The 27,774-nt window shown below is 44.5% G+C and overlaps 1 protein-coding gene across 9 annotated transcripts in view; it reads left to right on the forward strand.

The window, feature by feature from the left end:
• Atp9b (ATPase phospholipid transporting 9B (putative)) overlaps nt 1–27,774 on the forward strand; it is a 209,622-nt gene that overhangs the window by 176,222 nt on the left and 5,626 nt on the right. For 6 of the 9 annotated variants that reach the window (XM_041640820.1, XM_041640824.1, XM_041640819.1 and 3 more), the window contains 12 exons: nt 1,903–2,064; nt 2,743–2,835; nt 4,857–4,940; nt 5,517–5,687; nt 9,233–9,331; nt 11,092–11,181; nt 13,366–13,510; nt 13,735–13,799; nt 14,788–14,964; nt 15,138–15,202; nt 17,828–17,936; nt 27,680–27,737. In XM_041640820.1, coding sequence (XP_041496754.1) covers nt 1,903–2,064; nt 2,743–2,835; nt 4,857–4,940; nt 5,517–5,687; nt 9,233–9,331; nt 11,092–11,181; nt 13,366–13,510; nt 13,735–13,799; nt 14,788–14,964; nt 15,138–15,202; nt 17,828–17,936; nt 27,680–27,737 — 1,318 coding nt within the window. The remainder of the gene's footprint in view (nt 1–1,902; nt 2,065–2,742; nt 2,836–4,856; nt 4,941–5,516; nt 5,688–9,232; nt 9,332–11,091; nt 11,182–13,365; nt 13,511–13,734; nt 13,800–14,787; nt 14,965–15,137; nt 15,203–17,827; nt 17,937–27,679; nt 27,738–27,774) is intronic. The other 3 variants (XM_041640821.1, XM_041640825.1, XM_041640828.1) reach the window with 1 other exon arrangement.

Consider the following 27,774-nt stretch of genomic DNA (forward strand, 5'->3'; position numbering starts at 1 on the left):
GAAGAGTGCAGTATGGCTGCAGGCCTGCCTGTCTATTTCTGTCAGTCTGCGCAGTACAGGGAGACAAAGCACCCCATCTCCCCTTGGTAGGGGGCACTGGGCACCGCATCCCACATTCTCTTGTACAAACTCTTCTGTCTTAAAGAACACCTGAGTAGTCCTGTCCTAGTGTCCCTGGCATTCATGCATGTGCCTGCTGTGTGCCCTGGGAGATCTCAGCATTAAAGGTAAAGAAACAGTTCTCCATCCCAGACTTTGGAGAAAAAAAATTCTGGAAGTATTCTTCAGTTGGTTTTGTGTGGAATTACCTAGAAATTCTGATTTTAATAATGATTCCAAAGAAAAAAAACCAAATGGCCTCTGTGCCAAATGACCAGGTATTAACCCCCCATGTCTGGTCACCACATGTGCCTCCTGCTGAGGACCCTCCGACTGTGTTGGCTTCGTCTTTACCAGATCCTGAGCAGTAACCTCAGGCATTGTTGTTGTACAAAGAAGCGGATTTTGAGGCCGTCCCCATTACATAAACTCTGGATCCCTGACTGAAAGTTTTACCACGTTCTTTCTAAGGGGATGGACATGGCCAGGACACTAAGAACGTATTCGTAACACCTGGCACAAGAAGAGATTTAAGTATTCTTGAGATTTCTTGAATTCCCAAAGCCCAAGATAAAATCTAGATGTACAAGCAGTGGTAAAACTGAAAACACAGATAATCTCACTCTTCCCCAAAAGAGAATCACGCTCAGCAAGAACTGCATTCCTAGATGCTGGCCAAACTGCACTCGAGCCCCTGAGGGAAGCTGTGCCCTCACTGGGCTGTGCTGGCATCCCTTAAGGGCTGAGAGGGTTAAGTGCTATTTTGTAACAAAGAACTATAAGAATAACTCCTATGTTTGAGCACCTCCATAAGCCAGGAATTCACTTATATTCTTTCAGCCTGAGGACAGTTCACAAATGTCCTTTGCACATTCTAGACGGAGTAAGCCTTGAAAAAAATAAAGAATTGGACACAGAACTGGGTGTCCAGCCATACTTGGTTCAGATCTTGGACTGGGCATCTACTTTGTTATTGTCTCTGTCCTGGCTATCACTAATTGTCCACTTGACACAAACTAAGATCACCCGAAATTGAGTCTCAATTAACCTTTTTATCATACTAATCTGCAGCCTGTCTGTAAGGGATGATTGCCGGAAGGCCCAGCCCACCGTGAGTGGGCCATCCTTAAACAGGTGGTCCTGGGCTGTATTAGAAAGCTGTCGTACTTTAGTCTGGGAGCAAGCTAGAGAGCTGAGCCAGAGAGCTTGTTTCTCCATGATTCCTGCCCTGCTGTCCCTCGGTCACAGGGCCTGAAAGTCAAAGCCAAGTAAACTTCTTCTCCTGAGGCTCCTGTGAGCCAGAGTGTTTTATCCCAGCACCGAAGGAAGGCAGTCTTCTCTACGTGCTGCTGTCAAGTGGGCACCCTGGTGGCTAGTATGAATTTATTGGTCAGGTATCAACTTATCTTTTCTACTGGGAGAAAGGGAAAAAGAGAATGTAAAACTGTTGTCTCCTTAGCAACCTGTAGAACCATAGGTGGTAAATTGGGACAAAGCATAAGACTCAAGTCCCGGATAATGGTTAGGTATTCTTTCTAGGTCTAAAGCTATGTGCTTCAGGAATTCAGTCAATACACATTATAGAATAGTCTTTGTGGTATATAATGGTCTTCTTCTGAACAAAAATTGTCATGTTCACTTGTTAAAGCGCTGTCCAGAAGTATGTGGGAGAGCGTGAAAGTTAGCACGCTTTGTTGCCCTGCATCGGCTATGTCTCAGTGGGCTCTCTGCACACCGGGGTGCTGTGTTTCATCATGTAGTTTTCCCTAACCAGTTCCTCCTCACACACTCTGATCTCCTCAGGTGGCGCTGGTGCGATGGACGGAGAGTGTCGGACTCACTCTGGTCAGCAGGGACCTTGCTTCCATGCAGCTGAAGACCCCCAATGGCCAGGTCTTGAACTACTGCATCCTACAGATGTTCCCCTTCACCTCCGAGAGCAAGCGGATGGGCATCATTGTCAGAGTATGTCGTATCGCCCAGCTGTGCACACACACCAGTTCTTCCCGCCATGGTTTTACAGACCTCCTAAATCAACACAAAACTTCCCCCCAGAACATTTTAAGGTCAAATATTTACTCAAATACTATGTGCTTTATTGTTTGTTTAAAAGAGAGAAGAAAGGAAAAGAAAAAAACCTCAGTATATGAACTGAGAAGCTGGTATGGCTCCCATTGATAAAGTCATTCTCCACTGAAGCAAAACAAGATGAGGGCAGAAGTAATATTTTAATTAAAATTGTTTTGTTTTGTCCTCAACATAAATCATATAACATGCCAAAGAACTTAACTGAATGATATATGATCACAAAGTCATTAATTCATACCTTTATTCTAGTTACCTTAATTAGTACCAGATTGTATTTTGAAATTTCATTTGCTAAATAGTGAAATTCTGTCACACATGAAGCATTAATACTTAGATTGCAGTCCAGATCTGTCTCAAGAATTAAAGTCCAGCATCTCGGCTGTTTCTGACTTTGGCTTTCACTTCACTGGCATGTCAGGACAGTTTCTACCAAGAGAGCCCAGGGCACATTGTCTACGGCCTGCCTCCTCCAGAGCCTCTCCTTTAGGCCAGGGGTTCTTTACAGGGATCACTGCGGCCCGGCTCTCTTCTGAGTCTTTTCTTACCCTGTTACAGGATGAATCCACAGCAGAAATCACATTCTATATGAAAGGGGCTGACGTCGCAATGTCCAGCATTGTCCAGTACAATGATTGGCTAGAAGAGGAGGTAAGCAAGCTATTCTCAGCATTGTACAAAACGTCTTCAGAATATTTAGTAAATCAATGACAGAAGAGAAATGCCTTTTCCACACTTGTACCGTTGGAGTGAATTGTGTCATCACCATTTTAAGCCACCACATGAATAGGTGGCCAGGGATGATATTTTTTTCCACTAAATTTTCTGAATATTTATAGTTCTCCTAGGTCCATATAAACAAAGGCTAAAACCCTGGTTAGTTATAAAATTTTTCTTCCTATAGAAATAATTGCCATTTTTGTTTGGTGTATGAAGTATTCAGATACGTAAAAGTAGGTCTAAAATAGCATTGGATACATAGCCAATGAGACGTGCACATATATATATTTTATAACTATTGTAAGGAGATTTTAATTTGTATTTTAATCTCATGCTAATTTTCTCTCTTATAAGAAAGAACAGAAAATAAGGTACAAACATAAGCAATTCTATATTATTATTCCTAAATATATTTATACTTAGCCTCATGAGGTTCTAATATTTATTGTTAAAGTTGTATATTAATCAGTAATTGGATGTCAAAGTAAAGCTAAGGTTGCTAGGATTATAGCCAGGTCTCTCTCTCCTGTGTATACATTGCTGCAGGTGCCTGTGTCTCTTTTCCACTGTCAGACTGCAGAGATGGTCTGTCAGCACAACAGCCACACCCGATATTCACGATGGTCCTGGCAATATGAATCAATATCTCCTTCAGGGCTCTTTGATTTAATCAGAGACATGAATAAATTAAACTCCCTGAAGACCTAGTAAAATGCCATAAAAATTACTTTTGGTCATAATGACATGCAATTAATTGTAAAATACTTGTTTAATTTATTTAGCTTTATGAGGTCAAATCAATAAATGTCTTGCAACAGACAGATAATGTCAGATTGTTGTTCAGAAAGATAACTTCATTAAAAATCCTATGCACATTTGTTTGTTCAAATTGTATTTTCTTGCCATAGATAAATCTTTTGCCTCTTCACTACCAGTATGTTTGTTGTAGTTCTGATGTAGCCTGAAAGCCTTTCACTGTACCAAGAGCAAAGCAAAAGGTGGTTTAGCAAAGTTCCTGGGCATGTTTATTAATATGCATGTTGATTCGGGTCCCTTAGAGCCTGATTCCGACCTGCAGTCTGGCAAAGCCCCCTTTGTTGGGAGTCACACTGTTCGTTTACAAGCATAGGTGACATTGGTGCCACTGGAGCAGTTTTGATTTTGAAATGAATCACTGGCTACCTTCAAACAAGTGTGCCTAGAACCCCAAATCTTCTTTCTTTACCTTAGCCCCAGCTAGAATTTTTCTACTTTTAGTAGGGGAAAACAGTATTCTATCATAATTATTATGCCCTATAAATAGGATTAGCATCTTATCACACACCTATTGAATTATTTCCATTTCCCATTTATTATATAAATAGGGTGGTGACTCATCATGGCCTCCTCTTTCCTTGTCCAGTTAAGAGCTGAGCCCCAAGCCTGGTGCGTAGGGTGGTGACCCTGTGTGATCGGCCCTGTGCACGTCTGTGGTGCTGTGTTTCTGCCAGACACCAGCATGCCACTTTATTCCAGGGACTAATGTCGTTCCAGAATAGCCTTGTTGGAGCAATTTTATGATGAAACTGAAGCAGGCAGCTCATTGCTTTGCCCAGAAACACAGCTGCTGTGATTTGGGGGCCCAGCCATCTTAGATCCCTGTCATCTCTCTTCCTCACCCCTCAGTGGGGCAGTTATGGTGGGGTTCTCCTGCGGGTGGGACACAGTGATAGAGAACTTGAAGACATCTTCCGCATGTTTTCTCTAACTTTCCTGGGCTTTGCCTGTCCTTTTTCGCTCAGCTTTGCTGTGGTCTGTGGCTCTTGAGGTTGCTATGCTTCCATAGTGGACCTGCAGGGAAGTGAGAACAAGACGCAGCACTGCTGGAGAGTAGTCTTGATGGGCCCCTGAGGCCTGATTGCTGTCAGCTCAGGTACTCCGGGAGCCACAAATAAGAGCTCCTTTTCTTGCAGTGTGGAAACATGGCACGCGAGGGGCTGCGGACCCTTGTGGTGGCGAAGAGGACTCTGACAGAAGAACAGTACCAGGACTTTGAAGTGAGTTACGCAGTTGTTGCCACTCGGTCCTCTTCCTTCTTCTGAGAACGCTGTCATGTCACTGCACTGCAGCTTTCCGGTGCAGTCTGTGTCTCTGAGATTGGGGGCCCTGCAGTGTCCACAAAGGCCGGGAGTTCCATTTCCTCAGCAGAAGCTGAGGGCGCCTCGGAAGTGCTTCAGCTTGAAGCTGTCTGGATTCTAGAATATTTGCCTAGATGGCAGGTTAAGTTATCCAAAGCCCCTAAATCCAAAATGCTCTCCAGAATCAGAAACTATTTTTTAACGTGATGTCATTGCTCAGGTTGTATCTGACTCTTGATTATTTCAGGTTTCCACATTAGGGAAAGTTAGACTAGAGTTAATAAATGTTCATGTAGTAGATACTTGAGTGCTTAAACATAGCATCTATACAGCATATTACTTCTGACCCCAAGAGCGCATTCACTCCACACAGAGAGAGCATTTACACACACGTTTGCCTGTCCCCTGTGCCCTCAAGAGCTGATACAGTACAACTGTGTGAGTCATACACATGAAGTGTGAACATGGTTGTGTACATGTTCCTTCTGTCCTCAGAGCCGATACAGTCAGGCCAAACTGAGCATCCATGACCGGACCCTGAAAGTCGCTGCAGTGGTGGAAAGCCTGGAGAGGGAGATGGAGCTATTGTGCCTCACTGGGGTGGAGGACCAGCTGCAAGCTGATGTGCGGCCCACTCTTGAGATGCTGCGGAATGCAGGGATCAAGGTACAGCCTGCATCCTCTGGCTGCCAAAACTGCTTTCTTACTGAGTCAAACTCACTTTTTCCTTGAAATCCTGTCGTGGGTGCTCTATGGGATGACAGCTTAGCCCTCACCTTAGTCGTCTAGCTCCGGAAGTCTTCACAGTGCCCTCTTCCAGACTTCTCTCTGACGCTTTCTTTTCACACCCAAGACATCATAGCCCTCCTGAAACAGGGCTCCGAACCTATCCCTCCCCATGGCACATGAGGATAGTCTGAGGAGGGCTGCCAGCTTCCCACTTGCCTTGCTGACTGTTTTCTCATCTGTATGCCATCAAAATCCTGCACCATCAGAGAGGAACATAAACCTTCACGGAGTAGTAGCTGCTTAATCCAATAAGCACCTGTGGTCCTGGGTCTGTTCAGGCGTCCATAGCACATTGTACGCAGCACTAGTTAGGGAGAAGTTTAGTGCAGAAGCCCAGCTTCAGGTAGGCTTTAGTTGCACTTGCTGCTCTAGAGCTGGGGTAGACAGAAACCAGTTGTTAGGGAGGGTCATTCACGGGCTATTCTCTGTCCGGCTAGCTATGCTTCTGAAGCGACATGTATCCATTGCCACAGAGGTAGGAGGAGGGGCTGCAGCAACAAGCTGCTCTTGCACTTGGGCCCAGCCCCAGGTAGCCTTCTTGCTGGGACATGCAAAAATGCTGATTCAGGCACAGAAATGCTTTTCTCCCTGCAACGCTAGACATCACACATGAGCTCTTCCCTGGCGCTGGCGCCTTGTGGCCATCACATAACTCTCCGGAGACTGCCTTCTCTCCCAGGACCTCCCCTTGCCCACACAGTGCCCGGCTTCCCAGCTGCTCCATTGGACAAATTGGCAGTTGGAACACAGTGTTTGCAGGAATCCAGCTGACATTTCTGTCATCAGTTGACAGGGTCAGTCCCTTTCCCAGTGGACTTGGTTTCCAGGGTGACATTTTCCCTGGGGACATTCTCCCGGCCAGCTGTGCCTTAGTCCTCTTCTTCCTCATTCATCTCTTTATGTCTAAATCTAGCATTTACAGTATAAGGTTTGGTTTGGAGTTGCTGCTTTCTTAAGGTTAGGGTTAGAAATGGCTGAGTGTTTTAAGTAACCTACAACCTATTTTCTGACTGTGCATGCTAGATTATCAGTATTAAGGTAGTGAAGATCCTTGGTATAGAACTTCAGGTATTTGTAGTAATTTGGTGCTGTAGTGCATATGACTGTAGACCTTGCCCTCTTAGCTCTTCTCCATGTACCCCCCGACTAGACTGCTCTGAAGACAGGAATGTAGTGTTAATCAGTCATCTCTCAGTCTCTTTCCTGAGTGACAGGTCGCTCAGCAGTGGCAGTGCACACTGTGGTTACTGGGTTTGTTACAGCAGTGTTTCCTAATCATAGGCACAGTGAAGCTAATGAGAGTATCTGAATAAACAGAGCAGCGACCGCTGATTGGACCAATGGAGGGGACATGTGCCATGCGGGTTTTCCTGTTTCCAGCTCCACAAATGTATCTTTCAACATGATAAAAACAATTGAGAGACACTGATGATGATAAGTTAGTAACACGAGGACTTTTGCTGTTTTGCATAAGCGCCCTGATCACTTCACAGTCAGGCTTTTAAATCTTTTCCACTCGTGAGCCCGTTTTGCCTAAGAGACTTTTTTTTACATGACCCTAAATATATACAAAATCATCTCACAAACCAACAGTTACTAATTATAAGTCATAAATTTATTTTAAAACAGTTCATTATGTGATTTTACCATCCATTAAAGACAAAAACCAATCTACATACTAGTGAAATTAATGCTCCTTTTATTTTACTGTCAAGAATTAAGTCGTGACTGCATATTTGAAACAGCAGTATGTGTAGAGTATCTTCAACTGTTCTCAGAGTTGACCAATATTTAATTTTATAGTCATGAATGCCATTTTGCATAAATATATAGTGAAGGGGGCAGCAGAGGTTTGTTTAGAACCACTTCAGAAATTAGGAATTCTGTCCCAATTCCAATCCAGAATTAGTTGAACATTTTTTTTTATGAAACTCACATCAGTAACTCAAGCTGCAATTTTTAAAATTAAAAATTCTCACACAATACAACCCAGACATTTTCATTTCGAGGAGTGACAGCCTTAAAACATTAACAGCCTTTGTTTTCACAATTAAGCCATTCTGTTTGGGGACCAGAGAGAAAAGTTTGTACAGTATCTGCTGCAGCTCATAGCATTCGGTAGTCTGCCGTCTGAGCCGCAGCATCTCAGCCTGCTCATGGGTGCTGCACAGCCTGGGGTGAACGTGTGTTGTGTGAGTCTTTATACATTTGCTTTTAAATTATGTTTCAGTCATTGCATGTTCAGAAACCTTTTTACTGCCATTTTTTACAGCCATCCTCACAAGCAGTCAGTTATGTGACTGCATATGAAATCCTGGCCTGCAGTTTAAGCAGCAGGAGTCCAAGTATATCCTTTGACATTGTGTTGCCCTTGTGTATGCAGCTTTTTATGTTGAGGTAGCACTTTGATATAAGTACATTTTGGGTTGTCTGTGCACCCATTGTCCCGTTTGAACATCACCTCCCAGCTGAAGGTCTGTGTCATCTGCTGGCTCTGTGCACTCCTCTCCCGTCTTCAGGCTCCTACCTCAGCCTCAGCTGTCCATCTGCGCACCACTCTGACCTCTTCTCCTGGAACAAATCAGGACTTTTTTATTGTGGCGCAAACACACAACCATAGTTGCCTGTTAGACACTTGGTAGCAGCTTTCTCGGACCACCAGCCCTGGAAATCATGGCACAGAGACTAGTTATTATTATGAATGCTCGGCCTTATCTTATGCTTGTCGCACTAGCCCTTATAACTTAATTTAACCTGTTTCTCTTCATCTACGTTTTGCCTTGGGGAACTTTATCTTCTTTCCTTCTGTATGTACTGCTTTTGCTGCTGCTTCTGTGTCTGTTTGGCTGGCAGCTGCCTGGCTGGCTAGCCCTGGGTATCTCACTCTTTCTCCCTCATTCTCTTCTCTCTTGAGCCTAGATTCCTCCTCCTAATTATTCTCTAAATACCAGTCCTGCCTATCCCTCCTCTACATAGCTATTGACTGTTCAGCTTTTTATTAGATCAATCAGGTGCCTTAGGCAGGCAAAGCAACACATCTTTTCATAGTTAAAGCAATAGTCCACAATAGTAAGTATACAGTTGGAGTTCATGAAATAAACTCACAATGTTCTGCAGCCATTGCTGTTCCCACCTCTAACTCTCCGTCTCCCCAGCCTGGAAGTCCCCACTTAAGTTCTTACTCCTTGCCCTATCATTATGGCTTCTCTGGACTCCTCATGATGTGGGATTATACAACATTTACCCTTTGAATCTGACTGACTCTGCGTCAGAACTTCCCATTTGAAGGGTTAGCAAGGTGACCGCATTTCATTTCTCCATGCAACTCAGTACGCTCTTGGCTTGCTTCTCCTCAGCCCTGCGTGAGAATCCTGAGTGTGGGGCACAGAGACTGACCTTCACAAGCTTCCGTTATTTTCCAGATCTGGATGCTGACAGGTGATAAACTGGAGACAGCTACCTGCATTGCCAAAAGCTCACACTTGGTGTCCAGAACTCAAGACATCCATGTCTTCAGGCCAGTAAGTACATTTCTAAGTCACTTTGAACTGTTAAATGGGTTTTGTTCATTTGTTTGTTTTTGTTTTGAGAGGATTTTGGTTTGGTTTGGTTTGGTTTGGTTTGGTTTAGAATTCCCCCTACTTCCCCGAGACAAGGTGTGTAGCTCTGGCTCTCCTGGAACTTTTTCTGTAGACCAGGCTGGCCTTGAACTCAGAGATCTGCCTGCCTCTACTTCCCAAGTGCTGGGATTAAAAATGTGTGTTGTCATGCCCACCTAAATTGTGAAGTGTTTATCTTACAGTTAAAATGTGTATACAGTGATTGCTAAATATCTTTTAAAAATCAGCATTGGAGATGTTTTCTTATTCTGTTGTTGAATGATTTTTGTCATGCATTTTGATGGTAAACAAGCTGCAAGTTGAAAAGCATTTTTTCCGATATATTCCATATTGTTGTTGCTTCCTATTTTAAGTAGGCATACTACAGTCATTTTCTACTCAAAACTTATAAGAAGCTGTATGTTGCTTTTAAACATCCATGTTCCTTGCTAGCTGTACCATTTGTGCAAAGATTGCTCCTAGGAGACAAGTGCAGATAGAAAGTGGAAGCGTTGGTCTGCTGCCGCCCCAGACTGAAAGGTCTTCTCTACCTAGTGCAAGGAGAGTGGGAGGAGCTCAGTTGTGTGTTACTGTACTCACTGCTTATGATGAGTTTAATTCAAACAAGAAATACAAGTGCCTTGGGTCATGATTGAGGGTGAGCAAGCAGACACCATGTGGCAGTGGCTGTCTGAATAAAGTGCTCGCACCTACAGAAATAATTATTTCAGTATCATTTACATGTAAATGTATTTTATTTTGAAACATCAGAATCTCAAATTATGCCCTGCAGACTACTATTTGCAATTAAATTATTAATGCTTCTGATAAAACTTTCGATCAATTTTTGTTGGCTTTTAGAGTTATGGCAGCACAAATTAAAAATTTCACAGTAAACCTACCTACTTAGAGACGAGGTGGAGATGAATTTGGAGCATGTGAAACTTCTAATGTATTTCACTCCTCTGTCTTTCTCTAATGCCTCTAAAATCTTCACAGAAAGCATGCACAAAGCCAGTGCCTTAATTCCTGGCATATTTTCATTTTCAAATTAATATTTCAAGATTATGTATTAATTTTACCCTTTTAGACTCCTTACTTCTGTATATAATAAGTAAAAATGGGATGAGTTAAAACTCATGGCAAAAATGATAGAAGTAACTTCATGAAGTTATTTCGCATTATTCCACATTTATAAAGAAGCATGTTTAAATAAAACCCCAGTCTATACAATTGCATTTCTTACCTGCTGTGTGAGAAAGGGGAAGTCAACCTCCTTGGGCCCTTGTATTCTGACTTATAATTTTCTAGGGCTCTGTTTGTGATGTGTAAGCCAGCGATCTTCAACACTGCTCACAATACCCACACCTACACTGCCACCAGTTTAATAAATCATCTCCTAGACAGTGCTAGAAAATCCTTGGCATTACATTCTTATGAGAATATTTTTATAACAACAATAGCCCTCGCTTGCCTTCATGACCACAAACCAGAAAACAGCCCTGTGACGAGGCGCAGGCACATTATCTGTAAGGACCTTGTTACAGCACTTCTGTTCTTAGGGGAAGCACCTTTCGGTTCTAAGTACAATATCTAAAGGGTCCTATTGTGAGACCTGAAAATGTCTTACTGCTCTATTGCCTGCATTTTTAATTCATGCTGCTTTTTTTCCTCCAATGAAGGTGACCAATCGGGGAGAGGCCCATTTGGAGCTGAATGCGTTCAGAAGGAAGCACGACTGCGCTCTGGTCATATCCGGGGACTCTCTGGAGGTGAGCATGGGTGTGGGCACTTGCGCTCTGGTCATATCCGGGGACTCTCTGGAGGTGAGCATGGGTGTGGGCACTTGCGTTCTGGTCATATCCGGGGACTCTCTGGAGGTGAGCATGGGTGTGGGCACGTGTGGTCTCTCTCGTGTGCTAACCCTGTCCTACCTGTGTATCTCTCGGACTCCAGGACTCCAGAGGTCAGACTACTCTGTACCAGTGTCTGTCTTGCTTCTGAAATAGGACTTGTCAGTAATGTACTGTGTTCTTTCTCTCTGTCCATCTGGCTAAGACTGACCTCTGTGATTGAGTGTGTCTGTCTGTCTTCCCTGGGCATTCAGCCAAGATTTCCTGAATAACACATACTCCTCAGCAGCCCAGCCAGCCTCTCCTGTCATGGCAGTTTTGGGGTTTGGTTTTGTTTCATTCTGTTTTTCCTCTGTAACATCAGGACTGCTGAATGCTCAGTCCTGAGGACACGTGCTGGCCATGTCTGACTGACCCTCTGCCCCTCCTGTTTAGAAGCTGCTTGAGTTCAGCAGGTCAAGGCCCTGTCCTGGTTTTTGGTTCCATGCTCATTGTTAATGGCATAATCCTCCAGTGGTCATGACGTACTTTACTCTCCATTGTCTAGACCAGTGTTTCCATGTGTGTGTGTGGGAGGGGGTTCCATAGCTACCTGGGTAGAAGTAGTGGGCCCACCAGTCAACCTATGGCATTCTCAGGGCACTTCAGAGTGTAGGGGCCTAAGTGGACTGCAGGAAAAACTCAGGTGGGAAATAGAGGCCATTGGGCCAGTTGTTATTTGTACTTAACTATATGTGTGGTTTTCACCTTCATATTCCTCCTGTTCTCCCTGCTTCTAGTTCTCCTGCCCTAACACACTTAGGTTTATGAGCCTCATATTGTGGAATCACACAACATTGGTGTGTTTCCAAGAGCCAGACTGCAGTTCTCTTAAGGTTCAGTAATGTCTGTTTATCACTGCTGTAATAAGGGATTCGGTCTGTCCTTGCTGACAATTCACAGCAATTGCGACTTTGGTTGTATCAATGTTATCACGAGATGGTATTTGTTTGCTTTAATATGTTCCAGATAGTCTTTTCTATCTATAAACATAGAGAAGAACTATTCTCTTACATCCTGATAAGTAACAAAACATCTTGTAAGTAGCTAACTAAACCATACCTCTTCCATGAGATTAAAGGTTATATAATGAGAACTCTAAACCAAAAGAAAAAGAAGACATAAATGAAGATAGTTGTAGTGTGTGAAACCAAGTGCTGGGCGGCTTCCAAGGCATCCTTGACACGGCCTCAGGCGTCTTCCTTGACACGGCCTCAGGCGTCTTCCTTGACATGACCTCAGGCGTCTTCCTTGGCACGGCCTCAGGCGTCTTCCTTGACACGGCCTCAGGCGTCTTCCTTGGCACGGCCTCAGGCGTCTTCCTTGACACGGCCTCAGGCGTCTTCCTCCCCTGAACAGAGTGCAGACAACACAGCAGCCAGGGGTTCTTCTGGGACGTACAGATAGAAGGAGGTTGACAAGAATCCTGGCTACAATTGGAAAGGAAGTTACCACAGCTCCTGCAGGGTGTACACCTGCCACCCTCTGTGCAGCTGGCTGTTAGGTCTCGGGTCTTTTGAGAGATAAGAGCCCTCCTTTTGTTGGTGATCCGGGCCAGACTCCCTGAAGACCTGCTCTTCCAGTCCCTGTCCTTCATGATAGGAAAAACCATGGAGAGCCTGGAGAGGGGGTAGACAGTGCTGTGAGATGTGTGGTTTCTCATGGGTCAGACCAAGATCCCCTGAGCCACATGCCTGGGAACCAAAATAGGAATATAGTCTGGGGGAAGATGTTTGGAACTGGCTCCAGAGAAGGACACACATGTTTTGGACATATTAGCCCAGCAACGCTTCAGAATGTTCTATGATCTCTGACCTTTGCCTCTGCCTGAGACACTCTCCTCCCACAATACAGTACCTTTAGGAGATCTTGTACTCTTCCTAACTAGGGGTCTGGCCACCCCTTGCCCATCTCTGTACCGTGCCCTCCTACAACAAAAGGTGGTTTGGAGGGCATAGTCACAAACCCAAAAATGCAAGTATACTTACTTGAGGAAGTCTAAGGCTTCCCCACAAGTCTACTTACCTGCTGCTTGAGCCCAGTCGTCACAGCACTGTCTCCCAGGTCTGCCTGAGGTACTACGAGCATGAACTTGTGGAGCTGGCCTGCCAGTGCCCTGCTGTGGTCTGCTGCCGCTGTTCACCCACCCAGAAGGCGCACATCGTGACCCTATTGCGTCAGCATACCAGAAAGCGCACCTGTGCCATTGGTGAGCGCACCACCTTCAGGCATGCCTTGGGTGGGTGGTGGGATAGTGTGCCACCTTCCTATCAACAGTGAAATGTGACAACCACCTTTTCAACATTTACAGGCAAAATTGTGTTGTCTCTAAAACTGACTTCATCTACATTATATATATACTACCAGTAGTATCAAAACAAACATATAATGGAAAGATGATTTATTTAAACTTCAACTCTTGGTGCTTCCCAGGTGATGGAGGAAATGATGTGAGCATGATCCAGGCAGCTGACTGTGGGATTGGGATTGAAGGGAAGGTAGGTGTGTGCTTTCGTCACACATACAGCACATGTGCTCCCTCATCAGTTGACCTATTCGGGCCAGTCCCATCCCAGGAGGAGAGGTCAGCAGTCGGTCCGTCCTTTTGGTCTTCAGGCCCAGCCATAGATTGTTGGTAAACACAGGAAACTAGCATCCTTCACCATCCTTCTTATGCTTGGAGTGTCCTTAGGACTCTCTGAGGTCCTCTATGCTCATGAGCCCAGTCCAGTGTCACTGATTCCTCTCACACCTTCATTGGGCCTTGCCCAGCCCAGCACCTCAGCTCCTCCCCCTGCTCCACATGGTCCATTCTGTGCAGGTAACCCTTCTTCTTGCCAACTCAGCCAGGGTTGAGGTTTGAGTTTGTGGCAAGCTTGACTGCTCCCTGTGTAGTCACCCAAATATAAACACACAGCAAGAACTAGAAAATTTGCACAACTTGATTTTGTCTTTTTCTCTTTCCGGGGGGAGGGGAATTGGTTTCTCGAGACACGGTTTCTCTGTAGCTTTAGAGCCTGCCCTGGAACTGATTCTGTAGACCAGACTGGCCTCAAACACACAAAGATCCTCCTGCCTCTGCCTCCCAAGTGCTGAGTGGGATTAAAGGCGTGTACTACCACTGCCCAACTGATTTTGGCTTTTCCTTTGGCTGCTCTGTTCTACTCTCCTTTGTGGTAGTTTTGAAAAAACAGAGGTAGGTTGCTTTTACAAATGTGAGGAACAGAGGTTTGGAGAATTGTCTTGGAGAGGCCTGGGACCATGTGATGAGGTAGGGCGTCCCCGTAGCCAGTGCTACCCCTTCCCATCTTACTGTCTGTGTTGCTGATAGAGCAGCAGCTGATACCTGTGCTGACGCTCAGGTTCTAGTGCGGGCTCCTCTGCTCCACACTCTCTCATGCTGGGTGCCCTGCTCCGGGTGCTCTTTAACCCAGATGCTCTAAAACTCAGCTCTGTGTGCAGTTCTCAGTATGTGCTGTTTCTCAGAGGCTCCTTGTGGTTCTTCAGGAGGGGAAGCAGGCTTCACTGGCAGCCGACTTCTCCATCACACAGTTCAGACACATCGGCAGGCTGCTCATGGTGCACGGGCGGAACAGCTACAAGAGGTCTGCAGCACTCGGCCAGTTTGTCATGCACCGGGGCCTCATCATCTCCACCATGCAGGTAGCAAGCCTCTGCCAGCATGCCACAGCAGGCAGGGCCTTCTCTGTGCCGTTGTCGTGGGAGGTGATCACAGTATCTGTTATGTGTCATTGCATTCTAATGAGACCCCTGTGTAAATGTGGTGTGAATGTGACCACAGCAGCCGTGCCTAACTTACGATATCTTCTCTTAAGGCCGTGTTCTCCTCAGTCTTCTACTTTGCATCCGTCCCGCTGTACCAGGGATTCCTCATGGTCGGGTAAGTGAGTCAGATGCTCTTGATGCTGTTCATCTTCATGGATGTGAGAACTTTTTTATTTGCTATTTGGAGAAAGACATGCGAGTGATCCTCAGGGTGTTCTGAGTAATTGCTACATATAAGCGGTTAAGATGACTGACTGCCATAAAATCTTATGTTGAGTTTGAGGAAATTTGAAAAACACCTGGACACTTGAGCTTTTTAAGACTCTGCTAAGTTTCTCACTAGATTTTGTTTTCTTGGGGAAGCCATAATTTGTGTCAGGAATCATGGCAGATCTGAGGTTTTATAAAAGGGCCCCATAGCATAATGAGAGGGGCAGAACCAAGGGGCGGGTACATGCCAGCACTGCCTTCAGCAGGGGTTGAAGCAGGCAGGCCACAGCTGCAGGCCTCCTAAGCCTGCCCCATCCCAGTGAGGATATAACTGTACCATGAAGGGAACAGGACCAGCCACTAGCCAGGAATCAAGGCCTAGAAAGCATGGGGGTGTCTTCTTAGCTTTGGGAGAGAATAACTAGTTACTAGTCTGTCCCTAACAGCAACCAAACTGCCTTTACAGCAAGTGCTGCAGAAGTGTGGTGTGCCTGAAAGGAAGACTCCAAGTAAACAAACGTTGTTTCTGTCATCCTCTCCTCAGTTGTTACACCTAGAGATCATACACACAAGTGTGACTGTTAGTGCCCACAGATAAAGCTGTCCCCTCCACTTTCTGTCTCTGCCCATCAAGGCTCGTCACTCATCTCAAACCAGGGCTCCATCCTGTAACCAGAAAGCACTTGGAAAGGACAATTTGTAGCTGTGACCTTGATGTCGCCCCAGGAAGTGGCTGTCCTCCTGACATCCCTGTTTGGCCTGTGAGGACAGCGAGAAACAGGAGATTCAGGACCGTGCTGGCTCAGACTGGAAAGGATTGGCTTGGGTGCCACCTCCACTACACCGTATACCAGCACCTTTCCCCACAGTGCTCAGCTGCCCTGCTGGCTGGTGGAGGGTAGACAAAGCAAGTTCTCTTACAAGTTGATATGAGTGCGTCCTAAGTGCACAGGACAGCTCCCAGAACTCCTAATAACTTCAGCTAGAATCGGGGGTTTAGGTCTTTGTTAAATGTCAGGTCCCGTGAGTCACCGTCCTCTGTCAGTATCTGCTCTCTGCGGCGAATGCAGTGTCCTCTCTAGACTTCTTCCTTCTTACACCTCACTACATCATCAAAGCAGAAGGTGTGCCTGTGGCTTTGCCACCACAGCAACATGTCTTTCCCACAGTACAGCCGCCCTCTGTCAAGACTCAGTATCCTGTTGGGCCCACCCGGAGTCCATGATGGTGTCTAATGGATAAGTCCTTAGCGTAACTGTAAAGCGCCTGCACAATAGTGCTGATGAGGAGTGTGGGTCTCTGGGAAGCCAGTACGTTTCTGACCACATTGTGATATCATGAAGAAAAGGAAGGCCTCCCATCTCAGAACCAGACGTGTTTACTGCCTCTCACCATCACTTGGCTGTGGCTTTGGGAAATGTGCATAATCCCCTGAGCCTGTTTGACCCAATAGGAAGTTATAGTGAGGAGCTCAAGTGGTACTGTACAGACAGGCTGCTTGTAAGTGCCTGGCACCAAGCGCAGCACATCATAGGCAAGTCATTAAATAGGCCTCTGCTCTGTGACTAGAACCAGACCAAAGAGTGACAGTCGGTACAAAAACTGGACAAGCTGAGCATAGTGGGACATGTGTATAAATAATCCCAGAACTTATGAGGACCATTTTGGGTCTGTAGTGAGTTCCATTCCAGCCTTGGCTACAGAGTAAGGCCCTATGTTAGGAAGAGGGCAGTGGATGTTTTTACCAGTTTTATTTGTGATAAGCCCAAATTGGAAATAACCAAGATATATTTACACAAATGAGCAACTGGTTCAATGAGTGTGGCTCATGAGGTATCACTCAATTGTAAGGAAGGCACTGTGCATAGCCGTAGATCTCCAGGGCATGGCACAGAGTCTGGAAAGCCGTCCCTAAACTTGCCTTCTGCCTACATCTCCACAGTAGCCCTCACATGACAGAATGGTTTAAGTACAGGCCTGAGGGCTAAGTGTAGTTGACAAGACATGAGCGTGCCAGTGGGCTGGGTGTTGTAGTCAGGTCTGCCATCAGGTACTGTGGAGATATTGAGATGTCTCTGTATTAGGTGGATGCATGTGGGTCTGCAAGAATCATTCAAAGTTTAATAAGGAGACTAGACCTGTGGTCCAACACTGTGTAATCCTAGCTCTCAGGAGGCTGAGGCAGGAGGATCCCAAGTTCAAGGCCCACCGTGGCTTCCTAGGAAGTTTCAGTCTTTCCTTGGCTGTGAGAACCCTGTCTCAAAAAATAAGTTTAATAAGAAAACTCTTACATTAAATGGATGCCTCTCTCTGTAAGAGTCTGTGATTTATATGACAACCCTGTGCTGGGCTCTGGAACCAGACTCAGGAAGAATCTAAAGTGATGCCACCTTGGGGGTTTAGGTTTGTTTTTATAAGATTGTGTTTTCTGGGTTTTGAGACTGACCTACCTCTGAATCTAGGAACGTTGTCACAGTTTTGTCGCAGACATTCAGCAGGCTAACTCAATGTGGTCTTCTTGCTTTTCTAGGTATGCAACTATCTACACTATGTTCCCAGTGTTCTCCTTAGTGTTGGACCAAGATGTGAAGCCAGAAATGGCAATTCTCTACCCAGAGCTATACAAGGACCTCACCAAGGTAAGACCCCAGTGCCAGTCTCACCCAGTGAGAACACATCAGGGCTGGCCTTTGTGTATTCCAGCAAAATAGAGACGGCCTCTGTCCTGGATAACGTAAGAAATGTATGGCATGTAGCAAGCATTAGAAAACATTTTGAAGTATCATTTTTAGAAAACAATTTTCAACTCTCTGTAATAGTCATGTGATGTTGCACATAAGAGGTTAGTGAGTGTTCTGAACCATTTGTGAGCTTTTGTAAATTTAGCAAAGTCATCCAAACCTGTGCCTTGAGTCTTACAAAGGACCTTCTCTAGCTGTGGCTCAGCCTGCCTAGCACTGTCCCCATGTGAGAGGCTGGCCTCCTTTGCTCCGTGCAGAATGCAGCCCTCTCCAGCTGCAGATCCCTAGAGTCCGTGACTCAGGGTTTCCTGTGCATTCCTGGGTCTCTAGTTGTGAGTTTCAGAATTGCACCTTGAAAGCGGTTCATGCATGTCTCTGTCCTTGAGACATTCGCTGTTCTGTGGAGATAGTGCAGAGTGTGGTCTGACCTGCAAAGACTAAAGCTGCCACCATGAAGAGGCCCCACTCAGCTGGGAACAGCGCTCCTAAGAATAAACTGTTCCTAAAGAGGTTTGAAGTTGGCCGTGTATTACATCCAAGCATATTTTTAAAGATAAAAACCAAGAAGACAAGAATAGAGGAATAGCTGAGCCCTGCACATACAAATTCTTAAAAATTCAGGATTTTCTACATAGCTAGCTTTTCCTAAACCAGAAAACAGCTCCAATTTAAGGAAGTATCCATATGATATAGTGAAGAAGGAAATAGACTGGGTGTTCAAAGAATTAGTTGCTGGTCCAACTGACCATTAGCAGATTAGGATGTAGCCTAGCTATCTGCTAACTAATGGACTAGACTGTAGTTCAGCTGACTGCCAGCCAACTCACTAGACTGTAGTCCAGCTGACTGCTAGCTAACTCACTAGATTGTAGTCCAGCTGACTGCCAACCAACTCCCTAGACTGTAATCTAGTTGCTAGCTAACTAACAGACTAGACTGTATGTAGTTCAGCTGACTGCTTACTAACAGACTAGACTAGTTCAGCTGACCATCACCTCACCAGATAGGTGTTAGATAAAGTTGCCTTACTTTAGAGGTTTAATGGTATTATTATTATTATAATTACTAAATTTATAAAACTTAAAGCCTCTTAAAAGAGCTCTAAAGTATCCATATAATTCTGTTTTCAAGTTAAATAAATCTTCATCTTTATAGCATAAAATAACATAAACATCAACTATTGTCATGATGATAATGTAGTTGTAGCTACCAGAAGAGATTTCCCAAATTTTTACATATTACAACCATAAAAGGAACACTCTGAATCTAAAATTCTAAAATGAGACTAGGATCAGAATATGGCCGTAGGAACAAAAACTGTAGGAATTTATTGCAAATGGTTAGTTTTAGTAGCTCGTTCATTTGCTTATCTCCAGATATTCTGCAAATGTTTGATTAACAAAAGAAAAGCAGAAACCAGCTCTTGATACAACTTTAGACATCCCACCCCCTAACCCCACCCTTCTTACATCTAGGCAGTCTGTGTCCCTTAGAATTGGACACTGTAGGTCATGTTGCTCAGCTCTGGCACTCAATAGGACACTGTAGATTGTGTTGCTCAGCTATGACACTCTCTAGGACACTGTAGATTGTGTTGCTCAGCTATGACACTCTCTAGGACACTGTAGATTGTGTTGCTCAGCTATGACACTCTCTAGGACACTGTAGGTCATGTTGCTCAGCTATGACACTCTCTAGGACACTGTAGGTCATGTTGCTCAGCTATGACACTCTCTAGGACACTGTAGGTCATGTTGCTCAGCTATGACACTCTCTAGGACACTGTAGGTCATGTTGCTCAGCTATGACACTCTCTAGGACACTGTAGATTGTGTTGCTCAGCAATGACACTCTCTAGGACACTGTAGATTGTGTTGCTCAGCTATGACACTCTCTAGGACACTGTAGGTCATGTTGCTCAGCTATGACACTCTCTAGGACACTGTAGGTCATGTTGCTCAGCTATGACACTCTCTAGGACACTGTAGATTGTGTTGCTCAGCTATGACACTCTCTAGGTCACTGTAGATTGTGTTGCTCAGCTCTGGCACTCTCTGGCAGGTTTAGGATTCTCAATAGCAACAGTGAAGTAATGGGCAAGCACAGTCTTCCATGGGCATTAGAGGAAACATGGCTTTTACCACTTGTAGCAATTTAGTCCTTGTATCATTACAGGCACCTAAATTATCTAGTAACAAAACTATGGATAAGGTCACAAGTGTCTCAGTAGCTCATAGTCTCTATGTATGCATCATTAGTTCTCACCATATAAACTCAAGGAGTTTCTTGGGTTGCATTTCATCCAGGTGAAGTCTCCATTTTTGTAAAGAATTTAGAATGTCTCAACATCCCAGAATGATGCCTGCATTATTTTAACATTTCAGCTTCCCATTTTCTCTAAGTTCTCTTTTCCTGTGATCCAGAAAGCTGTAGTTTTTATCTTTGTAGTATCTAGTACATTACACATCTGGTATCCTTCAAATCCTTCAAAAACAAAATCATAGTAATTGGATTAAGTTGAACTGTCTTGTCTTAGTTGGAAGAACCATTTTGAAGCTTTTCATTTCTTCTGAACACTTTGGCAAGACACCCACAGGACAGCTCTTTCCATCCTTTAATAATCATGGAACCAGAGATGGGACACCATGTGCCCATGTAAGAGGCACCTACTATAATTGAAGGACATGCTTCTGATGAGCCTACATTTTAGCAGCAGGAAAAGAAAAGAAAAAACATATTTTGTGGTAAATGCCAGGGTGGTAGCAGAGGACAGCAGCTTGAAATAAGCATTTCCCACTGCTGATTTATCCAGGTATTTTCAGTTGCTCATCCAAAGTCAAAGCAACCAAAGGAGGTACTGTGTTCTTTGCAACAAATACCTGTGACTTAGTCACCCTTCTGTTGTCATGAATAGACACCATGACCAAGGCAACTTATTAAAGACAGCATTTAATTGGGGGCTTGCTTACAGTTTAGAGGGACAGTCCATGACCAGCATGGCGGCAAGTGAGCAGACATGGCGCTGGAACAGTAGCTGAGAGCACACATATGATCCACAAGTAAGAGGCAGAGAGTGAGAGTCTGGGCCTGGCATGGGCTTTTTAAATCTCAGAGCCCACCCCAGGTGGCAGATTTTTTTCCCCCCAACAAGGCCACATCTCTTAACTGTTCACAAAACTGGTCCACTAACTAGGGACCAAGCATTCAAATTAGAATCTTTGGGCCTATTCTCTGTCAAACCAGCACACACTGTTTTCTATTAGTCAAGGGTATAAACAGTGCGTGCATTCCAGATCCACTGTACTGTTCTAATCAGATCTGCTAACTGTGGGCCTAAACATTTGTTGGTCTGTTTCTCAACCTAAACCGTACCTGCCCCTTCTTATATGTCACCAGGTGTGGTTTAGGCCTTGGCGATAGAGATGGCAATAGTATCTGTTCACTAAATGGTTGTTGAATGAATGAGAGAGTAAAGCAGTCAACCACATGAAGGGACATCATTTCCTTCATTCTCAAAAAAATACCAGTTTCCTTTCCATACAGAAAAGAATGTATTTATAACTGAACTATTTCTTGATCTTTTAAAATCCAGTTTATGCTCTGAACTGTTAAGCATTGCTTCTCTTGAGGTCACTCAAGAAATTGATGTGCCCAGGGCCTTCCCAGCCCTGCAAGTTCCTCCATGTCCTGGGTGTACACACTCTTAGAGAGCTAGAAGTGAGTGTGAGAACAGGCTACAGAGGTGATTCCGCCAGCTGAGACAGCCCATACTTGAGGTGTCTCTGCTTGGCTGTGAGTTTGGCTCACGAGTCACGGTTTTACATCATTGATTAATGGCAGAAATAATTGTTTTATAAACAATTGTAAGTAATTACAAATGGCCTTTCATAAGAACCCTGCAGCTGTCTACCATTTCTTCTTTCCTGTAGAATATTCTCAAAATGATTCTATCTTTTAAAAATGTGTATATATGTCCTTGTATAATTTTTAAAGTAATGCTAAATAAAACCAAAAGTTAAAGGCACAGAATTTTACGAAGAAGAAAATTTTTTATTTCTTTTTTAGGTGTCATAATTATGTTGAAATTTCAAAAAAAGATAAAAAATATGTGATTTCTAATATACTAACAATACTTAGACCAGAAATTAATATCATTTTATTAATATAAACAGAGCACTTAAATATTACTGGTAAAGTATGCAAAACACATGCATTGGAACTATGACACACCTCTGAAAGATTTTTAAGATGGAAAGGGTGTGCTAAAGCAGCATAATTCACAACTTCATTCTAAGGCCTATACACCCACAAATAACTGTGCCTGTCACCCAGAGACCATCACAGAAAGCTAAACTAGTCAAAAATCACAGATCATGGCGAGCCCACCCCCAGCAGACACATCTAAACACTGCTCCTGCACCTAAGGTTCAGGGACATCTCAGAAGAGAAAATGGAAAGATCATAAGGACCTGAAGACCAGGAAGTCGGCTATGAGATTGTCTTGTAGAAATGACAAGGAAGCAACACCCATGATAGCTCAACAATATGACTGCTTAAACAAGACCTGAGCAATGACAGTACCAAATAAGGGGAAAGCCGTGCAGCCCCACCCCTAGAGTAAGAGCTGCGGGCCACTAACGGATGCTGGGAGAGGGAGAATTCGTCTTTCCTTCTAAAATTGGTTATCCAATACAAGATGATTAGCTCTGCAATCATAACCAAGCCACCCAAATGGACTCAGCAGTTTGTATCTATATATTTATACACACATATTCATATGCAGTATACACACACACATTCAAAGAAAAAGGCCATCCATTTGAGAGGAAGTAAGGGAGTTTGGAAGGGGGAAAGGAAAGGGGGAAGTGATGTAATTAAATTTTTGTTTAAAAATAGACTTTAAAAAAAATAAAAGAAATGCCAAAGTTCCCTGTACTTTGAATTCCTGTGTCTCATCTTAAGCTGGTGAGGATGTGCATCAACAGGAAGTGTGTGCTAGCTTTGTCATAGTCGCCAAGAGCTAGAAGCAGCCAGCTGTTCCTGGAGCAGGGAGTAGGTAAGCATTCCAGTGACTACAGGATAGCTGTGATGATGCTGCTGTGTGGTGGAGTGTTAGTGACTACAGGATAGCTGTGATGGTGCTGCTGTGTGGTGGAGTGTTAGTAACTACAGGATAGCTGTGATGGTGCTGCTGTGTGGTGGAGTGTTAGTGACTACAGGATAGCTGTGATGGTGCTGCTGTGTGGTGGAGTGTTAGTGACTACAGAATAGCTGTGATGGTGCTGATGTGTGGTGGACTGTTGTTCCAGTGACTACAGGATAGCTGTGATGGCTCTGATGTGTGGTGGAGTGTTGTGCAGAAGAAGGGAAAGCAGGTCACTCATACAGTATGAGTCACAGGTGGATCTGAACAGTGTTTTGCCAAGCAAAACTCAACTCTAAATTGCTTTGCTTCCTTCCCCTAAAATCTGGAGAGGATAGAACCAGAGGGCAAGAGCAGATCAGTGGTTGACAAAACTTTGTGGGGTGGGATGATCTCAGGGGGTTTGTGTCTGCCACTGTGTTATGGATACCTCACTGTGCTGGTCAGCCCCTCCAGATGTGTACACAGCAGAACAGATATTGGAATGATGGGATCTAGGTAGTAGCAGATAAATCTCCATCAGATCACACCAGACGTGGTGCCTGAGGGAGGACAGCGTCCTGAGTACCTCTCATCCACTGAAAGACCAGAAATAGGAAGGACTGTACAACCCACAGTCCCTGTGTGTAAATGTACTTCTAACAGGAGACTCTTGTGTGTCCTTAGTGTGCAGGAAACACGTGCGAATGAGTGGCTAGTGAGAAGAGCCTTCTAAACAGATGAGACACAGGAGTTCAGGGCTGGCTTGGTCGTCAGCGTCAGTTGGGACCGGTTTTGTTGCAGATGAACAGAAAGACACATTGCAGAGTGTGAATGTATATGAGTATGGCTTAGCCCTCGTGTGGACCTGGAGCCAGTAACTGTGAGCACATCGGGGGCCATACTCTAGTCAAAGAATCCAGTGTTTTTCAGCCAGTGGAGTTGGGCCCTAACGGAAGAGTAGATTCCAGGTTATGCAGAGAATGGAAGCCAAGCTGAAGCACCGTGTGGCACCAGACACCTGCTGAAGTCAGTGAGGATGATGGTGTTGAACTAACGTGGGGCTCAGCCAGAAAGAGTTCCCTCCAGGAGACAAGAAGCACAGCAATCTTACTAGGGCCACACTAACGTAAAAGGGGAAATTCCTCCTTAAGGAAGAGTTCCTGTGCTAATGTGAAGGACGCCAGGAACCACTAGGAGCCCCAAGAGTGCTAACTACTAAGTGAAACAACTATATGGGGCATTTCTTGGGCTGAACGTATATTCCCAAGAAGGTTTGGGAATACCTACAGCAGCAGTTTAACAGTGGAACCCCAGGAGATATCACCTCTAAAAACTGAACAGGGGTACCGTCTTGGATGCCCAAGTTGGACATCAGTAGTTTTCCATTAACGTCCCTGGGTATAATTAAGAACATTTGCTGTCAGAGACATCCATGTCCTGGTCTCACTGCCACCTCACCATCATTCCACTATTTGTCAAGGATCCGGTCTTCCAAAGATACCAGCCAAGTGCAAGCGAGAGAGTCTTTTTAAAAAAAATGAGATAGCCTTGCTGTACTAGTCCAGCCAGTGCTACACAGCAAGGCTGTCTCAATAATAATCATCATCATCATCATCATCATCATCATAATAATAATAATGAGATAGCCTTGCCGTACTAGTCCAGCCAGTGCTACACAGCAAGGCTGTCTCAATAATAATAATAATAAGGGTTCCTTGCTGATTTAGGACCAGTGGTTGCTGAGTGGCTGTGGGCAAAGCAAGCCCCTGGCCAGGCTGGAGAGTCGGTGGCAACTGTCCTCTGCTGCCACCGCTCCTGTGGGGATACAGAGCAATTGTTCCTCACTCTGCCAGCCCTGACCTGGCCTAGATGCAGACTGACCAAGAGCAGTCGGCCACATATCAGATTGCACAGTCTGCTTTCAGGTCTTACATGTTCAAAAATATTACCAGTTAGCTAACAGGTCTTTCTGTGACATCACCATGTGTATCAGACAAACTGTGATTTGTTCTTCAGTTTCTATTCTATTTTCTTTTATTTTTTTTAGTTGCCTCTATGATATTTATACTATAGACCCTGCCTCCTCATTTCAACTTTGGGAATATAAGAGGAGCAGTCGTTTTGTTGTTTCTGATAGGAAATAAAGTCATGTATAATCATATGTGCACATCAGTTGCACACCTGTAACCTGCATGGTTACAGCATGATTCCAGTCCACTTGTATGTCATAAACACATGTCACTAAGCTACACATGCATTCTATACCCAGTGACATTTTGTGCTTTCATTTTCATGATTTTACTCATCTTGGGGTTAATTAACCCTTTTGTAAAATTCTTTTTTTATTACATTTTTGGTTCATCTACATTTAAAGTGTGTAATGTTTAATTAGAGAAATATCTATGGTAATACCAATTGAATATGCTACCATTCATAGTTTCCTTGACCTGAGATGCATGCCATTAACTGCATTTCAAAGAAAAGGAAACTGAGGCCTGCAGATTTATTCAGGAACTGAGGATAAAACAGGAGGTGTGTGCTGGGCAAGGCTGACTCTGGACGTCTGTCCAGAGCCTGTGTGATTCTGACGTGTCTACCACATGGACAGAGTCCCTGTTGGGTGGCCTGGTCTTTGGTACTTGAGTGAGCGATTGAGCCTGTCAGTTAGAGGAGCAGGAAGAGCAGCCTTCTAAACAGCCTGCAGTCCATAGGACTGAGCTGCTTCAGTGGCCCATAGATTTGTGCCACAGAGTGGGATTCTTTCTCCCACGGATCTGTTTGGAAGCATCTACATCAGGAAACACGAGCCTTATGCACATTTCCTCTGATTACTTATTGATGGTTTTATACCCATTTTATTAGTCCAGACTTACTAATCTGTGGCCTCTGTAGTCAGTAGTCGTCATACATGCCCTGATATGTTTGCAGCCTTAACAAGACACATGGCACAAAGTCCTCATTAACTTCCAACATCTAAATTGATCATTTTCTCTCAGTCTCCATGCATTTCAGAAAATCTGGCTATTGAGTACATCTCTTTACTTATACAAAACATTAAAGTTAAATTTCCTTTTAAATTCCTGAAGTAAAATTAGTCACATGCTTAATTACAGATGAGTTTTATGACCAGAGACCAAACATGCTAGTGTCTGACAAGAGAAGTGCCCTTGGAAAATAGGTGCTAGAGAAACCTGCTGAAGTTCTCTGCTTTTGAAAATCAGTATTAACTTTAATCAAGTACGGTAGAGTTGATTTCTTCTTAGGTCATCTGTAGTGAGGATTGGGGCTCAGTCAGCATCTTCCCTGATAGACACTTGTAACCAAGGAACTGCTTAAATGGAAGTGTAGCTATTGTTTGCAGTTACAGTATAACTGGAATTAGAGTATACACATGTACCTGCATGCATGTGTGCTTACCACATCTGTGCAGGTGCCCGCAGAGGCCCGCGTGTGTTTATGTCCTCTGGAACTGGAGCTCCAGGTGGCTCTGCACTGCCTTGTGCTGGAGGGGCACTGCGCTTCCTTAACTACCAAGCTGTCTCTTCAGCCCTGTGGCAACACATCTTTCTGCTTTGACCACTAGAAGTTCCCACCATGCTCCAGTCCATTGCGGTTCTAGGCTGTGGTGTGTTATTGCTGTCCTGCATCCCTGGAGTGTCCACCTTTCCTTGTACGCTCTTATACCCACATCTCCTACAAGAACCCTCTCCTAGGGAGTGGAGATGGGGGGAAAGGGTGTATTAATGCAGAACATTGGAATCTGAGTCAGTGACATCACAGGATGCCAGAGGCATGCAAGAAGGAGCTGAAGGACCTGTGCACCTGTCTCCACATAGAGGCTCATGGTCATCCTACTCTGGCATATGTCACCTGATGGGCATAGCATTGAGTCCTTGACAGTCCTTCCTTGTATTGGAATATCTTAAGCTGTGAGATTCAGTGCAGGGGACTAGGCAGCATCTTTTGTCTCTGGACCATGCTGGGAGCCTGTGCTTAGTCTGAATGGTAAGGCAGAGTATACAGGAAACCATCTCATCTGTCTGTGCTGGACTTACAATGTGGAAGGTTTTCCTGAAAGGATTACCAAATCAGAAATTCTTACTCCAGTTGGGACAAGTCATAACTGAAATGCCTTCACTGTTTCTACTTTGGGGTGGGGGAGTCCAGAGAAAACTGAGAAGTAAATAATTATTTCTAAAAAGTAACAAAGTAGAGGGAAAATATTTTTATTACAGTCTTTATCTATTAGTTCAGTTAAAGGTTTGTCTGTAGATACCAGCTTCTGGGTTACTAGGAATCCAAGGACATGGCTGTGGCTTAAGAATTCCACACATGAGAAAAGGCACATAAAACTCCAACCAACCACAGGCATTCGCTACACACCATGATGCCCACCCAGGCTGAGGTCCCCTTTGTCAGGCTTAGGACAGCAAATGGGTGGGCCCCTGCCCTTGGGACTATATAGTCAGGCATGCTACTCTGCTCTCCTAACCAACCGTTCCACTGTCCACCCTAGGGCCGGTCCCTTTCCTTCAAGACCTTCCTCATTTGGGTTTTGATCAGCATTTACCAAGGTAAGATGGCTCCTGATTTCACCAGACCAGAGAGAGA

Source organism: Microtus oregoni, unplaced genomic scaffold, assembly GCF_018167655.1.
Source record: "Microtus oregoni isolate MIOR12 unplaced genomic scaffold, Mior012 000065F_ref0000479, whole genome shotgun sequence".
Classification (NCBI taxonomy): Eukaryota; Metazoa; Chordata; class Mammalia; order Rodentia; family Cricetidae; genus Microtus; species Microtus oregoni.